This window comes from Amblyraja radiata, chromosome 24, assembly GCF_010909765.2.
Source record: "Amblyraja radiata isolate CabotCenter1 chromosome 24, sAmbRad1.1.pri, whole genome shotgun sequence".
Lineage (NCBI taxonomy): Eukaryota > Metazoa > Chordata > Chondrichthyes > Rajiformes > Rajidae > Amblyraja > Amblyraja radiata.
The window spans coordinates 32,028,724-32,046,969 of NC_045979.1; the positions used below are offsets into that span (position 1 = coordinate 32,028,724).

General features: G+C 45.3%; 1 protein-coding gene across 2 annotated transcripts; it reads left to right on the plus strand.

The window, feature by feature from the left end:
• The first annotated feature begins 1,998 nt into the window (after window positions 1-1,998).
• On the plus strand, window positions 1,999-9,953 carry lrrn2 (leucine rich repeat neuronal 2). Of its 2 annotated transcripts, none has more exons than XM_033042842.1 (2): window positions 1,999-2,019; window positions 6,476-9,953. In XM_033042842.1, the coding sequence occupies exon 2, from the start codon at window positions 6,782-6,784 to the stop codon at window positions 8,975-8,977; it is 2,196 nt and encodes a 731-aa protein (XP_032898733.1). In that variant the 5' UTR covers window positions 1,999-2,019; window positions 6,476-6,781; the 3' UTR covers window positions 8,978-9,953. The 2 variants fall into 2 exon arrangements, with proteins under 2 accessions (XP_032898733.1, XP_032898732.1); XM_033042841.1 differs by lacking the exon at window positions 1,999-2,019 and adding an exon at window positions 5,830-5,869.
• Window positions 9,954-18,246: the final 8,293 nt, after the last annotated feature.

An 18,246-nucleotide genomic window follows, 5' to 3' on the forward strand; every position in this document is an offset into this window, starting at 1 on the left:
TCTTAATATCTCTTAAATGGGGTATGATAGTACCAGCCTCGACTACTGCCTCCGGCAGCTCGTTCCATACACCCACCATCCTTTGTGTAAAAAAAGTTGTGTGGTTGTGACCACATTAACAAAATACACTTTGGGACATTTGGGGGCAATGAAAGACACGATACGAACACAAGGTTTTCTTTCAGCAAGGAGGTACCATCTTTGTCTGGGTCATTTATAGGGTCATGGCAAGTGGTAGCTGGTTTTTTATTCTCCCCGGGGACACACGGTGCGAGATTGTCTTTTAAATCACCTCCTGGAGCAAAGGAAAGGAACAACAACTTGTCAAACCAGCCTGTGTATAAAATCCCTTTATTTCTCAGCAGCCATTGTTGCTCGTTTCAACTCCTGGAGTCAAACATATATTTTTTTTTTAAGATTTTAATCATAGAAACATGGAGAAACATAGAAAATAGGTTCCCATTTGGCCCATCGAGTCAGCACCGTCATTCAATATAATCGTGGCCGATCATCCAAAGTCTTCTTCCCCATATCCCTTGATTCCATTAGCCCTAAAAACTAAATCTAACTCTCTCTTGAATACATCCAGTGAATTGGTCTCCACTGCCTTCTGTGGCAGAGAATTCCACGGATTTACAACTCTCTGGGTGAAAAGGTTTTTCCTCATCTCAGTCCTAAATGGCCTACCCCTTATTCTTAAACTGTGACCCCTGGTTCTGGACTCCCCCAACATCGGGAACATTTTTCCTGCATCTAGCCTGTCTAAAATCCCTCAAGAAGGTTATATGTTTCTTCTAAGATCGCCGCTCATCCTTCTGAATTCTAGTGAATGCAAGCCCAGTCGACTCCATTCTTTCATCACATGTCAGTCCCGCCATCCCGGGAATTAACCTGATGAACCTACCCTGCACTCCCTCGATCAAAAGCGCGTAAGCATTTGCGTAGGCAATCATGACTGTGAATTGCATGTGAAGTAACATTTCCCCTGTGGAAATCCCAGTGCGGTTGCAGTAATGAAAATGCCATAAAATAACTGGTATGTAATGAGCTTTGCTTTACCAAACAGCTGTAACGCCAGACCACCCATCGCAGCAGGAAGTGGAGGGCCGTTCATAATCTATTGTGGCAATTTAAGGAGACTGCTTGAAATTTAAATAAACCTCTTGCCCAGGGGAACGAGGCCTAATCCAGAATGTTAACCAAATCCTGCCCTGAAGTTTGTCCTTTCCTTTTCCTCCGTCTGCTCCTGAAGGCACAAATCCATGGACCTCAGGGATCCCAAAGAGTTCCGCTGTTCTTCTCAGAGAGACGCACAGTGATGGAGTAACTCAGCGGGTCAGGCAACGTCTCTGACCCGAAACGTCACCCATTCCTCCTCTCCAGAGATGCTGCCTGTCCCGCTGAGTTACTCCAGTTTCTTGTGTCTACCACCGGAGATGCTGCCTGTCCTGCTGAGTTACTCCAGCAGTTTCTGTCTCTACTTGGAGTATTGTGTTCAGTTTCGATTATCTTGTTAGGGAAGGGATTTTGCCTAGGTGCGGACGGGTTGATTCGCAGATAGCGTGGAGGTAAGAGTCCTGGCCCGAAATGAAGTACCTCATTTGAAAATCAAAATTGCAATATTTATTCTCTCCCTAAAAATGTAGTCATGCCGACGGAGTCATAATTGGTTAAAATTGGCTTTGTGTAATTGTTTTGGACACCCCATTCAATTATGCAATGGTGATTGTAAGTTTAGTTTCGAGATACAGCGCAGAAATAGGCCCTTCGTAAACCAGTATCACTGAAGTTACTTGTTTCTGCCGAAAATTTCCTCCCAGTTTCTGATGGACACGGTTGAGGAGCAAAGCCACACATGCGTTCATCTACGAATGAACGCGGCGCACCCATTGGGCGCACCTGGCTACGATCCTGACCACGGACGTGCGCTGTCTGTACGGAGTTTGTACCTTCTCCCCTTGACCTGCGTGGGTTTCCTCCGAGACCTATGGTTTCCTCCCGCACTCCAAAGACGTGCAGGTTTGCAGGTGAATTGGCTTGGTATAAATGCAAATTGTCCCCGGTGTGCTTAGGATAGCGTCAATGTGCGGAGGGGGGGGGATCGCTGGTCGGCGCGGACTCGGTGGGCCGCTGGGCCTGTTTCTGCGCTGTATCTCTAAAACTGAAACTAAACGTATCTGCACACTACAGGGTGGCTGGTTAGCACGCATAAAAGCATTTCACTGTACCTGGCAATAGGATAGAACTGAAATGGAAAATATGAATCCAGCCATCTAAATATTAGCAGAAACAAAGCAGACTGACTGGACCACTATTTAAATTTGTAACATTGGCATGAACATTAATTCTCATCTGTACCTAGTCCAAGCTGCAATTGCTTATGCTGTCACTGGCAAAAAAAACCCATTAATAATCAACCACTCAGACTAGATTACAGTCATGCAGAGGCCAAATTGGGCAAAGAGAGACAGTTTCCTTCACTAGAAGAGCACTAATGAACCAGTAGAGTTTTCTATAATGATGTGGTGGTTTTCGCACTCATTTCATGTCTGGTCACAGCCAGCAAATCACCACATTTATTGTGTTCATTTGTCGTGTAGCGCAGTTTAACTCGCGACCTCAGCGCTGCTAAGGGTCCGCCATCGCGGCACGGTCCAAGGCACTGCCGTTCCCGATACCAGTTAGCTTTCGTGGCACCGCCAATTTGTGAGCAGACTTATGTTGCTGCACACCTGTGATGGCTGAGGGCTGAATAGAGCTTCCTTGGACTCCTTCCAATTTGTGAATCCGAGGGGAACTTCATTCCCACACGCCAGACCCACTAGAAACATAGGAAAATAGGTGCAGGAGTAGGTCATTCAGCCCTTCGAGTCAGTACTGCCATTCAATATGATCATGGCTGATCATCCAGAATCAGTACCTCGTTCCTGCTTTCTCCCCACTCTCCCCATATCCCTTGATTCCATTAGCACTCTCGAACTCTCTCTTGAATACATCCAGTGAATTGGCCTCCACTGCCTTCTGTGGCAAAGAATTCCACAGATTCACAACTCTCTGGGTGAAAACGTTTTTCTTTCTTTTTTTTTTTGTTTTTTTGTTTATTTTATTAGAAGTTAATACAGTACAAAACAATACAGTGGCACCTAATTTTAGGTGCCAACTATGTCATACGGTAATCCATTCTATGTACAACCTCTAGTTTTATGTTATGAGAAGGAAGTAAGCAAGACAAGAAAAAGAAAACAATAGAAAGGGGAAAAAGTGGAAAAATAGATGGTAGAGAGTAGAAAAACGTGAAGTGTGTATATAAAAAATAAAAAAAAGAAAAGAAAAAAGAAAAAGTGGAAAGTAGAAATAGAAGAGAAGGCCCCTTAAAAGAGAATTTTTCAAATCTGTATTCGGAGATGTAGAACTATCCACGTCATGAACTGAAATCAGCAATCCTTATGGTACCGCTGCATCACATGATTCCAAAAAGTCGATGAAAGGAGACCAACTCCTTAAGAATTGGTCATATTTATCTATTAGTCGGAGTCTCATTTCTTCAAGGTGTGCTATGTCCATCATATTCCTAATCCACATTTTAACAGTTGGTATGGTTGTATTTTTCCAAAATTTAAGTATCAATTTCTTTCCAATTATTAACCCATAATTAAAAAAAACATTTTGGTCTTTATTTAAATTGGTATCTTCTCCTATTATTCCAAATATAATCCATTCCATTTTGGGTTCTATTCTTGACTTGAAGAGCTTTGTAAATATATCAAATATATCACTCCAAAATGTATTCAACTTTGTACATCCTACAAATGAAAATGTGTTATATTAGCGTTTTGAAACAAACATTTATCACATCTGGGAGAGACGTTTGGATAAAATTTATTCAACCTCGTTTTTGAATAATATAGTCTATGTAATAATTTGAATTGAATTAAATTATGTCTTGCATTAATAGAACAGTTATGTGTATTCATCAAATACTTTTCCCATCTATCCTTCGAGATCTTTATCATTAGCTCATGTTCCCAATCTTCCCTTAGTGCTTCTGTTGAGGGTGATTCTCTATATAATATATTATTATAAAAGTATATTAATTTTTGTGAATCAGCCTTAATATTCATTGCTTCTTCTAAAGGGTCTAAAAATATAGTTTGAAATCTATGTGTATATTTCTTCATAAAGTCACATACCTGTATATATTTAAAATATTGATTATCCTTCAATTTAAATTTTAATTTTAATTGTTGAAATGATAACAGTTTACCCAATTCATACATATCCCCTGCTTTCCTAATCCCCAGTCTATCCCATTGTTGATATGTGTTGTCGATGAGAGAAGGTTTGAATGCGGGGTTGTTCAATAGTGGGGTTAGTACTGATAAATTATTTAATTTCAAGGATACTTTTATTTGTTTCCAAATTCTTATTATATTGTGAATAATTGGGTTCTTCTTATATATTATACTATTCAATTTTATCGGTGAGAGCAGGATCGTTCCTATATCGTGCGGATAGCACTCCTCTTTCTCCATTCTTATCCACTCCAACTGCTGAGTGGAACTATCCAGCCAGTACATTATGTTCTTAATATGCACTGCCCAGTAGTAATACATAAAGTTAGGTAATGATAAACCCCCAACTTCTTTAGATTTGCACAAATGCTTTCGTTGAATTCTATGTGTTCTGTAATCCCATATAAAATTAGTGATAGTGGAATCTAGTTTTTTGAAAAAATATTTTGGAATATATATTGGGATCGCTTGAAACAAATATATTAATTGTGGTAAGAAAGTTATTTTTATAGCGTTAATTCTACCTATCAATGAGAGCGGAAGCGTTTTCCAAAATTTAATCATACCATTCAGTTTATTTAATAGTGGTATAAAATTGGCACTAAATAATGATTTGTGTCTTCTCGTAATTTGAATACCCAGATACTTGAATTTTTCTGTTGCAATTTTGAAGGGGAATTTTAGTAAGTGTCTCGAATCCTGTGGTTTTAAAGACATAATTTCGCTTTTATTCCAATTTATTCTATATCCTGAAAAAGAGCCGAATTCCTCAATTAGTGTTAATAAGGTGGGTATACTCGTTTGTGTATTAGTAATATATAAAAGGATATCATCAGCATATAGTGAAATTTTATTCTTTGAGTCCTTAGTGTTATATCTTTCTCCCAGTCCTAAATAGCCTATCCCTTATTCTTAAACTGTGACCCCTGGTTCTGGACTCCCCCAACATCTGGAACATTTTTCCTGCATCTAGCTTGTCCAATCCCTTAAGAATTTTATATGGTTCTATAAAATCCTCTCACATCCTTCTAAATTCCAGTGAATATAAGCCCAGTCGATCCATTCTTTCATCAAAGGAAAGTTACATAGAAAATAGGTGCAGGAGGAGGCCATTCGGCCCTTCGAGCCAACAAAGCCATTCATTGTGATCATGGCTGATCGTCCCCAATCAATAACCCGTGCCTGCCTTCTCCCCATATCCCTTGATTCCACTAGCCCCTAGAGCTCTATCTAACTCTCTCTTAAGTCCATCCAGTGAATTGGCCTCCACTGAAGGAAAGGCAGCAACCATATCTGTCACGAGACTTCCTGTAATGCATTGCTAATGGTCTTGTACCTTCTATATGAGGAGTTACATTTGTCGAGCCAACTTTAAATGCATACGTTACTCATTTTCTTTACAGAAATGTGGGGCAGCATGGCGTCGCAGTGGTAGAGTCGCCTCCTCACCGCGCCAGGGACCCGGGTTCCATCCTGACTACGGGTGCTGTCTCTACGGAGTTTTGCGTTCCTACCCGTGACCGGCGTGGGTCTCCTCCTGGTGCTCCAGTTTCCTCCCGCACTCCAAAGACGTACAGGTTTGTAGGTTAATTGGCTACGGTAAAATTGTAAATTGTCGCTGGTGTGTGGGACAGTGCTAGTGTACGGGGCGATTGCTGGTCGGCGCGGACTCGGTGGGCCGAAGGGCCTGTTTCCGCACTGTATCACTGACGTCTGAATGCCTCAGTGTTAACTGTGTAGATAAGTAGCATGTTGATTAATGATATTCATTGTGTTTATTAATGAATCTAATCTTATAAGTATTTAAGGATAAGAGGGAAGTCTTTTAGGACCGAGATGAGAAAATCATTTTTCACACAGAGAGTGGTGAATCTGTGGAATTCTCTGCCACATAAGGTAGTTGAGGCCAGTTCATTGGTTAGATTTAAGAGGGAGTTAGATGTGGCCCTTGTGGCTAAAGGGATCAGGGGGGTATGGAGAGAAGGCAGGTATGGGATATTGATTTGGATGATCAGCCATGATCATATTGAATGGCGGTGCAGGCTCGAAGGGCCAAATGGCCTACTCCTGCACCTATTTTCTATGTTTCTATGTTTCTACATTAGCACATAAATTACTTTTTTTAAATGTCCACCTCTTTGCAAAGCTAAGCCTAGCTAACCCAGCTTATTTTTCCCTTTCAGGATCACTAATGATTCTCCATCACTAATGCACAAGCAACCTGCTTTCTTCAAATGCTGAATGAAACATAATCCATGTCCACTGGAAGAAATCCTCAGCTAACGGTGGAGGATGCCACATGCCCATGAAGTACCGAGGAGATTGTAGAACTGGTGTGGCACTCGGGATCCGTTGTTACTGCGCACACCGCACCTTAAAATGCCCTCTTGACACTTGAGAGATTCTCTTTCAGAATTAATCTCCCGGCATTGCTGAATTGCGCTCTCGAAGTTTGGGTGGCAGAGTTAGAATCGGGGTAGGGGGGAAAAATGTTGCTGAAGGAGTACATTTTTATCAGCTTGGCGACTGTCACTTTAACTCATGCAATACCCTGGCATGTCCAATGTCCTGATATGTGTGTGTGTGAAATTAAACCTTGGTTCACGCCGAGGTCCGTGTACAGGGAGGCACCGACAGTGGACTGCAATGATTTTTTAATTTCCAAAGTTCCGGGTGGTTTGCCCGAAGGCACGCAGACCTTGCTACTCCAGAGTAACAGGATCGCGAAGATGGGGGCGGGAGAGCTGCAGCACCTGGTGAACCTGACCGAACTGGACCTGTCCCAAAACAGCTTCTCGCAGATGGAGGACGTCAGCTTGACCAACATGAGCAATCTCCTGGTCCTTCACTTGGAGGAGAACCAGCTGATGGAGCTGTCGGAGAGATGCTTCTCCGCTCTCACCAACCTCCAGGAGCTCTACCTGAACCACAACCAGCTCAGCGCCATTCCGGACGGGGCGTTCTTCGGGCTCGACAACCTCCTCCGCCTCCACCTGAACTCCAACAAGCTGAGGGCCATTGACCGCCGGTGGTTCGAGGCTCTGCCCAGCCTGGAGATCCTCATGATCGGAGAGAATGCCGTGGACCAGCTCAACACCATGAATTTCAAGCCCCTCGTCAACCTCAGGAGCTTGGTTTTGAGCGGAATGAGGCTGAGGGAAATCTCCGATTACGCTCTCGAAGGGCTGGAGAATCTCGAAAGCATTTCCTTTTACGACAACAGCTTGTCCAAGGTTCCCAAGGTGGCCCTGCAGAAAGTTCCAGGTCTCAAGTTCTTGGACTTAAACAAGAATTCCATTGAAAGAATCCAACAGAGCGATTTCACAGACATGCTCCACCTTAAAGAGCTGGGTATCAGCCACATGGGGGAACTGGTCTCCATTGACAAGTTTGCTTTGGACAACTTACCTGAACTGACCAGACTGGAGGTGACCAACAACCCAAAGTTCTCCTACATCCACCCCGATGCGTTTCGGCTCATTCCACAGATGGAGACCCTTATGCTCAACAACAATGCCTTGAGTGCCTTATACAAGAAGACGGTGGAGTCCCTCTCCAAGCTCCAGGAGATCAGCATTCACAGCAACCCCATCAGATGCGACTGTGTCATCCGCTGGGTGAACTCCAACAAAAACCGCATTCGCTTCATCGAGCCCCAGTCCACTCTTTGCGTCGAACCTCCGGAGTTCAAGAGGACAAACCTGAGAGAGGTCCCATTCCGGGAGATGACGGATCGCTGCTTACCTCTCATCTCCCCTGAGGCTTTTCCCGAACATCTCAGCGTGGAGACGGAAGAGTCCCTCTCCCTTCACTGCCGGGCTTTCGCCGAGCCTGACCCGGAGATATACTGGGTCACGCCGTCCGGGGACAAACTAGTGGGCCACGCCGTGTCGGGCAGATACAGGGTGCATCCTGAAGGCACGTTGGAGATATTCAATGCCAGCTCAGACGTAGCTGGGCTTTATACCTGTGTGGCCCACAATCTTGTGGGAGCCGACTCGAAAAACGTGGCCATCGAAGTGAGCGGCTTTTACCCGGAAAACCAAGACAGCGCCGAGCAGCAGCTCTCCTTGCAAGAGGTGGGCTCTCATCACGTCCTGGTCTCCTGGCTGGTCGCCCCCAACGTTATATCGTCCAACATCACTTGGTCGCGTACGTTGGACAACAACAGCAGCAGCAGTGACATGGACCTCTCTCTCGCCTTCTCGGCTCGGATCCCCGCTGGCGTCCACGCTTACAACCTGACCCGCTTACAAGCTTTGGCGGAGTATGTGATATGCGTCCGTGTGTCGCGGGTCGGTGGTCTCCGCGCCGAGACCTCATGCGTCAATTGCACGACCAGGGAAGACAGCCGCCGGGCCGCTGTCGCCGGCGGGGTCCGACCATCGCTTCTAATTGCCTTAATAACCCTTTGCGCCCTGTTCGCGACGGCCAGCGTCTTGTGGGCGCTGCGGGGGCTGAAGGAGGAGGAGGAGATGAAGATGAAGAAGAAGGGGGCGAGGGGGCACAGGTCAGTGTCGGCGGCCATGAAGAGGAGCGTGTCCGTCTCCCTTAGCCGCGTCCACCATCCCTTGGTCAAGCGCTGGGAAGCCGAGAGCAGCGGGCAGGGCGAGACGATAGCAGTGGACATACCCTCCACGCCGCTGGGACCCCTTCAACTGACCAGCTGCTGTGACAACAACTGAGACTGGGAGGGGTCGAGAGGAGCAAAAGAAAAATTTGGAGAGCCACGACCCAGAACAAGAGAGACACGTACGTCTGCCCTTTCTTTCAGTGTCCGGTTGAAACAGGGAAAGAACGGGTCAAAGCCAACAAGTCTGAAATGGGTCAGAAGATAGGGGACTCGACCCATTCCTTCACTCCAGAGATGCTGCCAGTCCCGCTGAGTTACTCCAGCGTTTTGTGTCAAGAAACATTCAAAGCAACAAATATCGCTGAAGAGGAAACAAATCCGGATTTCGATGAGTCCTTTTTTTAGATGTGAGAGGGTGGCAGTTTTTTTGTTTTTGGCATTAAAACCCCCTCTTGGTAGAAATCCCCCCCCCCCCCCCCCCCTCCCCCTCCCTCCCTTCTCTGTCCAACTGATGTCAATGTGTGTGTTCTGAACTCTGTTAATAGGAGACATATATAGGAATCTGGGAAAGGTATTAAACAAACAACAAACAAACAGGGATCACCTCTCACTGTTCGGAAATGTATCCGATTTCTTATGTAAAAAAAAACCTTTGTGATCCTGTTGGTAGTAAATCTGTCTTTTTTTCGAGCGAGGCACTTGGAAATTCTGAATGGAAATCTGGAGCAGGTTTACAACGATTTTATACAGGTCGTATGTGCATATTTTTCTAGGTTCAGGCAGCAATGTCAGACACTTTGCTTTGAGCTTTCGTCTGCCCAGAATGACTAGTGGTGGGGAGCAACGCGAAGGAGTTTTTTTTGTTTTTTTTGGTTTGTTTTGTGTTAGATTTAAGGCGACCCCAGTGTTTTGTATCGCAGCACCATTTATCCCAGCCTATTTTTTTCCCCCCTCCATGTACCACCTCCGGCCATTACTGCGCGACCAAAAGGGCGTACGGAACCGTGGACGGATTCGCGGGAAGCATTTCTTTTGATTGCAGTATTTTCTGAATAAACCAAAACCGAAAAAAAAAGTGTAAAGCAAAACTTGTCGTCGCTTTATTGTGTTGAACCTTCCATTCAGGTGGTGGGGGGGGGGGGGGGGGGGGGGGGGGACTGCAGATGCTGGAAAAGTCGAAGGTAGATAAAAAAAATGCTGGAGAAACTCAGCAGGTGACTTAGCGAATATTCCTTCGCTCCATAAATGTAGCAATGTTACAAAATTTTGAGATTTAAAAAATCAAGTCTGCAATTTATCCCATCAGATAAAGCATAAAAAGAAGTTTAATTTGACACCTAATTCACTTTCATAGCTTCAGTATTAAAAAAGGTTATGGCCATTTTCATACTCTGAAAATAGCATCTTGTTTTTTGCTTTTCCATTAATTTAATGGCTAAGTTCCATTTCCATTAACTTAACTCAAAAGCTGTGATCGAGGACAGTCAAAAGCCCATAACTTTCTTAAAAATTAAAAGAACTGAATGAAATTTTCAGTTATTATAGATTGAAGCATTCTGAAACAAATATGAAGCAATCTTACTTGGATGACCTGAAGTTAAAGCATATAATTATTTAGTTGCCTAATTGTAGCTAATTACAAAATTCAATTACTAGATCTAAACATCTATCCATTTGTTAAGAAAAGGTTAACATTTTAAAATAGCCTGTGTCCAAATAACATTCACACAAGAATTCACAATATAACATGATTTTTAAATCTCATAGTCATGAATTTATAGGCCAAATGGAAGGAATTTAGTGTTTAATTCCCGTAAATTAATGGCCATTTAAATCATCTTGCGAGTGGGATTTTGTGGAACGCGATCGTTTGGAACGTTGCGGTTGTGGTGAATTTGAACCCCATATCGGCAGGAAAAACACTGCCGGTTCGTATGGGGCCTAAATCACGTTTTCGCCGATGAAATTTGGATTAAAGTAATCCTAAAATGCAAGTTTATATGTAAAATAAACGGCTTACCTTATGTTTTGTCCTGTACAGGAGATCCGTCCCGTTGACGGCGTTAGAAGTAGATTTTTATTTTACTCCAACGATTAAATTGTCCAGCGATATTGTAAAAAAACTTCAGAGAACGGATGTCGGAGCGATTTTCTGCAGCAGCTGAACAGCCTGAGAAAGATCGACTCCGGCAAGCAGGAGAAAACGGCATTTAAATTCCCCCCCCCCCCCCCCCTCAAAGGCGCCAAAGTCACGCACACGGCCAGTGGCAGAACTGCAGCGCCGCTGAAGATAAGTTTTGTAACAAACCTAGAAGGAATATTCCTTCGCTCCATAGATGAACGGCACCTATTCCTTCGCTCCATCACTCGCTGAGTTTCTCCAGCATTTTTATCTACGTACGTCTGGAGTTTGTACGTTCTCCCCGTGACCTGCGTGGGTTTTCTCCGAGATCTTCCGTTTCCTCCCGCACTCCAGAGACGTACAGGTTTGTAGGTTTCATTGGCTTAATAAATGTAAAAATTGTCCAGTATAAAATTGTCCCAACTTCAAGTATAGTCCCTGGTGCAAGGTACAAGGTTCTCCCTGGGACCTGCGTGGTTCTCCTCCGGGTGCTCCGGTTTCTTCCCACCCAACATTCCAAAGTTGTACAGGTTTGTAGGTTAATTGGCTTCGGTAAAAATCCTAAATCTAAATTGCCCCGAGTGTGTGAAGGATAGTACTTCTTCTTCTTTTTGAGTCCATCTCGTTACAAATGTTGACCTCGCTGACATCGTCCGTCCTGAAAAGTACGCGAGCTTCCGGCGACAATTAGTGGGAGCCGTCACTTGTCGCAATAGATGATGGTGGTGGCAGAATTAGCTCGGGATACTTCCAGTTTCCAGCCCCGCCACATGGACACTTCTGCTATGGGGCCAGGATAATGCTAGTGTACGGGGATTGCTGCTGGTCGGCGCTGACCCAGTTGGCCGAAGGGCGTGTTTCAATGCTGTATCTCTAAACTAAACCAAACTACATCTGCTATACGAACCAACTGTGTGTGGTGGGGAGGGGGGGGGGGAAGGGAAGAATTGCCAACCCAGTTTAGGGATACAGCGAGGAAACAGGCCATTCGGCCCACCGGGTCGGTACTGACCAGCGATCCCCTCACACTAACACTATCCTACACCCACTCGGGACAATTTTTACATTTACCAAGCCAATTAACAATCCAAAGACGTGCAGGATTGTAGGTTAATTGGCTGCTGTAAATTATAAATTGTCACTAGTGTGTGTGGGGTAGTGCTAGTGTACGGGGTGAATCCTGGTCAGCGTGGTTTCTAAAGTACGTCTAAAGATATATGAAAAAGACATTGATGGGGAGTTGTCAATGGGAACGGCAAAGAAACGAAAGGAAAAATGAGAGAAACTATTTGGCCATTGATGGAAAGCCTTGAGTACAGATAGCATAAAAAGAAAGAGACTCCCAACGCAAGCAAACAGGATCTCAGTTTAGCTTAGTTTAGAGATACAGCGCGGAAACAGGCCCTTCGGCCCACCAAGTCCGCATCGACCAGCGATCGCCGCACACTTACACTATCCTACACACTAGGGGCAATTTCACATTTATACCAACAAACCTGCGAAGGAAGGAAGAAGTCTGAAGAAGGGTCTCGACACGAAACGTCACCCAATCCTTCTCCCCCGCGATGCCGCCTGTCCCGCTGAGTTACTCCAGCATTTTGTGTCAACCTACAAACCCGTGTGTCTTTGGAGCATGGGAGGACACCGAAGATCTCGGAGAAAACCCACGCAGGTCATGGGGAGAACGTACAAACTCCGTACAGACAGCACGGATCGAACCCAGGTCTCTGGCGTTATAAAAGGCAGCAGCTCGATTGCTGCCCCTCTGTTGTGAAACAAATGTCTCATTCAGTCCTTCAGGTAGGCCTAACACAGACACAAGACATTCATCCTGCTGGTTCTATATCTACACAAGGATCTACCTGTTTGTTTGTTTTAAAATCTTAATCTATCACTTTATCCTTTCGTTCATAGGTTTATTGGACTATGAAAGCTACCACTTACAGCTGTCCAAATGTATTTTGAAAAATGTTATTGTGTCCACATCTATAGCTTCCTCTGGTAGCTGGTTCCAGATACTGATACTCTCTGAGTGAAAAGGTTGCTCAAATCTCTGAAAAATCTCTCCCCTCTTGTCTTCAATTCAGTTTTAGTTTATTGACACGTGTACCGAGGTACAGTGAAAAGCTTTTACAATAGGCAGTAGACAATAGGTGCAGGAGTAGGCCATTTGGCCCTTCGAGCCAGCACCACCATTCAATGTGATCATGGCCGATCATCCCCAATCAGTACCCTGTTCCTGCCTTCTCCCCATATCCCCTGACTACGCTATTTTTAAGAGCCCTATCTAGCTCTCTCTTGAAAGCATCCAGAGAACCTGCCTCCACCGCCCTCTGAGGCAGAGAATTCCACAGACTCACCACTCTCTGTGAGCAAAAGTGTTTCCTCGTCTCCGTTCTAAATGGCTTACTCCTTATTCTTAAACTGTGGCCCCTGGTTCTGGACTCCCTCAAGATCGGGAACATGTTTCTTGCCTCTAGCCTGTCCAAACCCTTAACAATCTTATATGTTTCAATGAGATTTCCTCTCATCCTTCTAAACGCTAGAGTGTACAAGCCCAGCTGCTCCATTCTCTCAGCATATGACAGGACCTCTTTGCTCCTATATTCGATTCCTCTTGCTATAAAGGCCGGAGGTTTTTGTCAGTCTCCCTAATGGTCGAAAGTGGTTTCCGCTTCTTCTATGTTCCGGCGATTATTTAAAAAAATTCAAAACCGGCCGCGACTAAAAATAGGTTGCCGTTTTAAGAATCGGTAATTTTTTAGTCGAAGCCAGTTGCGATGCTAGTTGAAGGTAGTTGCCGGAGGTTGCAGGTCTTACCTTCCACTACCTGCAACCCCCGGCAACCACCTGCAACCTCCGGCAACCACCTTTCAAACCGACAAAAAGACTGACAAAAACCTCCGGGAACCGCACGGAAACCTTGGGTGGGGTGCAAAGTCTCCAGAGGTTTCCGTTCAGGTTTCCTAAGTGGGACAGGGGCATAAGAGATCAACTCTAGTCAACAAAATGGCTCCAGCACTCTATGACTCTAAGGCATCCTTTCATTGTTCTTGGTTCTGGTATTATTCGAATAAATCATTTTCACACCTTCTGCAAAAGCTATCATATTTCTGTTATATCAAATGGGATCCAGAACTGTGTGCAGCATTCCAAGTGTTTTCTAACCGAGACTCTAAAAAAGCGAGTCATAAATTCTCGGCTTTTCAATTCCATCATTCCAGAAATGAACCCCAGTGGGTTTGTTTTTTTTATTGCCTTGTTAACATGTCATTACATTTAATGATTTGTTTGTCTGCTTCCCTCGATCCCTCACTGCTCCATTCAAATTCTTATTATCCGAACACTATTTGGGTTCCCCGTTGCATAACGTGCAGCGCCACCCTCTCATTCAGCCGCGCCGAAATCTGTTTGCCAATTACGTACTCATTCCGCGGATTTATTACTGCGCACCTTCATATATTGTCACATTGCATCGGCTCCACTCTGCACTATCCTGATGCCTCCGGGACTTTTGTTGAAGAGCGCGGTGGATTCGTGAGCTAAATCAATAATGCAAATTGTAAACAGGAGTTCCTTTCGGAACCAATTCCTGAGGGAACACGACTCTAAATCTTCTGAAGAAAGACACAAAAAGCTGGAGTAATGCCCCTGTCCCACTTAGGAAACCTGAACGGAAACCTCTGGAGACTTTGCGCCCCACCCAAGGTTTCCGTGCGGTTCCCGGAGGTTGCAGGTGGTTGCCGGAGGTTGCAGGCAGTGGAAGCAGGTAGGCAGACTGACAAAAACCTCCGGGAACCGCACGGAAACCTTGGGTGGGGCGTAAAGTCTCCAGAGGTTTCCGTTCAGGTTTCCTAAGTGGGACAGGGGCTTAACAACTCAGCGGGACAGGCAGTGTCTCTGGAGAGAAGGAACGGGTGACGTTTCAGGGTCGAGACCCTTCTTCGGTCTACTCCCGAAACATCACCCATTCCTTTTCTCCAGAGATGCTGCCTGACCAAGCTGAGTTACTCCAGCTTTTTGCGTCTATCTCCGGTTTAAACCAGCATCTGCAGTTACTTGTTTAAGAAAGAACTGCAGGTGCTGGAAATTCGAAGGTACACAAAAATGCTGGAGAAACCCAGCGGGTGCAGCAGCGTCTATGGAGCGAAGGAAATAGGGACGAAACGTTGCCTATTTCCTTCGCTCCATAGACGCTGCTGCACCCGCTGAGTTTCTCCAGCATTTTTGTGTATCTGCAGTTACTTCCTGCTCATTAAACCTTCCGAGAAGCTTCCTATAAGGGCCCGTCCAACGGCGATTTTTTAGGCGACTGCCGGCGTCATATCAGTGTCGCGAAGAGAGTTTGAACATTTCAAAATCCAGATGTTGCGACAATTGAGAAAACGCCCCGCGTCAATATGACATCACGCCGCGTATTTGTCGGCGACCTGATACGTCAGCCAATGATGCTGGCAGTCGCCGGAAAAAATCGGCGAGTGGGACGGGACAGGCCCTTAAATTTTCTGAAGATAGACACAAAAAGCTGGAGTAACTCAACGGGTCAGGCAGCGTCTCTGGAGGCAAGGTATAGGCAACGCTTCGGGTCGGAGCCCCTCTTCAGACCGAAAGATACTTTCATCTTTCAGGCTGAGGGCTATTGTACAGATTATTATTGGACCGGGCAGACTCGGTGAGCCTTAAGGCATTTTTTAACACCCTACCTCCCAATTAAACTTTGTGGCCTGTGCAAGTTATCTTTGCGCTGTGTGCATTTTAATATTTATGTGGTCTGCGCCTCGTAAATGAGAAATAGAACTGGGGCCGACACACAGATAGATATAGATTCAGTGGCTCAGTGGCATTTTCTAATGGAGAGGATGTGACTTGAATCAGTTCTGATGAGCTGGGCAAAGGGAGAAACATAGAAACATAGAAAATAGATGCAGGAGTAGGCCGTTCGGCCCTTCGAGCCATTCAACATGATCATGGCTGATCATCCAACTCAGTATCCTGTACCTGCCTTCTCTCCATACCCCCTGATCCCTTCAGCCACAAGGGCCACATCTAACTCCCTCTTAAATATAGCCAATGAACTGGCCTCAACTACCTTCTGCGGTAGAGAATTCCACAGATTCACCACTCTCTGTGTGAAAAATGTTTTTCTCATCTCGGTCCTAAAAGATTTCCCCCTTATCCTTAAACTGAGAGGAATTTTGTGGCTGGTACGAAGGATACAGGAATGGACCACCTTTGACACAGAGGCTGGGAATATGCAGAAAAATCCTGATCTCAAAGCCGCCTCTCTAAGGTGCCCGCGTCATATCTTATTTTAGTTCCTGGGCATCTAGACCAATAAAGCAGCCTTTTAAAAACAAAAAATTGACCGTATCGATGATCTATGCTTGGCAAAGCTGTTTCCTGGCTATAATTGCCGCAGTTTCTGCACAATCCACAGCTGCCTCAATAGCCTTTGCCATTATTTGCAGTAGTTAAGTGGCTGCTCAGTCATTCGAGAACCGCGAAATGAGCATTTTGGCAGGGCTGTGCGACCCCAGTCAGATTTAGCATTAGGGAAAGCGCCTCACAGAATCATACAGTGGAAAACGGAAAGCGAGGCATCATTTTAAGCACTTGATGTTTACGCTATTTAAAAAATAAAACAGCGATTTGCCCGATTAGCTTCCAAAGAGGAAAATATGTCGGTCTTCTAATTTTCCCAAGGTGGAAAGGCAGGCATGGTGAATTAGAGTCATAGAGTGATACAGTGTGGAAACGAACCCTTTGGCCCAACTTGCCCACACCAGCCAACATGTCCCAGCTACGCAGGTCCCACCAGCTTGTGTTTGGTCCGTATCCCTCCAAACCTGTCCTATCCATATCATCAATCTTGTGTTCTTCTTCTTCTTCTTCTTCTTCTTGCGTATGGCGCGCACAGCCTAGAGTTGTAGGAGAACTTGTTCTGTTTGTGCACGTCGAGTTGACTGCATTAGTCGAAACAGGGTGGACCACGTGACGGTTGCAATCTCCCACCCCAATATTGTGGTGAAGGATTGAGAATCTAAAAAACATCTCTGAAACAGAAGGTTGTGAATTCAAGATCTACCACAAGGTGCAAAAAAATCAAATTGCTGAAGGAACTCAGCGCGTTGAGTAACATCTGTGGGCAGCGGCGGTAAGGAATTATTGATGTTTTGGGTCAAGACACTGCATCAAGAGGGAGTTAGATGTGGCCCTTGTGGCTAAAGGTATCAGAGGGTATGGAGAGAAGGCAGGTACGGGATACTGAGTTGGATGATCAGCCATGATCATATTGAATGGCGGTGCAGGCTCGAAGGACCGTATGGCCTACTCCTGCACCTATTTTCTATGTTTCTATCAGGGCTGGGAGTGGAGAGAGAATGTAGCCAGTCTGAAGAGAGGAGTACAGATGAGACAGGGGTAGCTAGTTCCTTACACCCACCAGCAGGAGGCCAGCAGGGTGGCGTAGCGGTAGAGATGCTGCCTCACAGCGCCAGAGACCCGGGTTCGATCCTGGCTACGGGTGCTGTCGGTTCGGAGTTGGTACTTTTTCCCTGCGTCTTGCGTGGGTTTTCTCCGAGCTATTCGGTTTCCTCCCACACTCCAAAGACATACAGGTTTGTAGGTAAATTGGCTAATCGGCTTGGTATAAATTTAAAATTGTCCATAGTGAGTGTAGGGTGGTGTTAACGTGCGGGGATCGCTGGTCGGTGCGGACTCGGTGGGCCGAAGGGCCTGTTTCCGCGCTGTATCTCAAAACCAAACAAATCTTATTCTTTGCAATGGATGAGAATGAACAAAGTTAACGCGCATCGAGGTAGAGATTGAGGCAGACAGGTTTAATCCAATCTGCCACAGAAGGCAGTGGAGGCCAAGTCACTGGATGTTTTCAAGAGATGGTTAGATATAGCTCTTAGGGCTAATAGAATGAAGGGATATGGGGAGAAGGCAGGAATGGGGTACTGATTGTGGATGATCAGCCATGATGATATGGAATGGCGGTGGTGGCTCGAAGGGCCGAATGGACTACCCCTGCACCTATTGTCTATTGTCTTTACATGAAAAAGTTACCCCTCAGATTCCTATCGTCTAGGCCCACGTTCGATACCCATCCATGCAGTTTACTCTTAAGTGACCATTTTTTGTGCTCACCTCAGCAGTTCATTGACATCTTCTGCGCTCCGCGGCATTCCTCCTCATTATAAAACACACTGGCAATTTTTTTAACGTTATTGGCGAACTTCCCAATCCTACCCCCG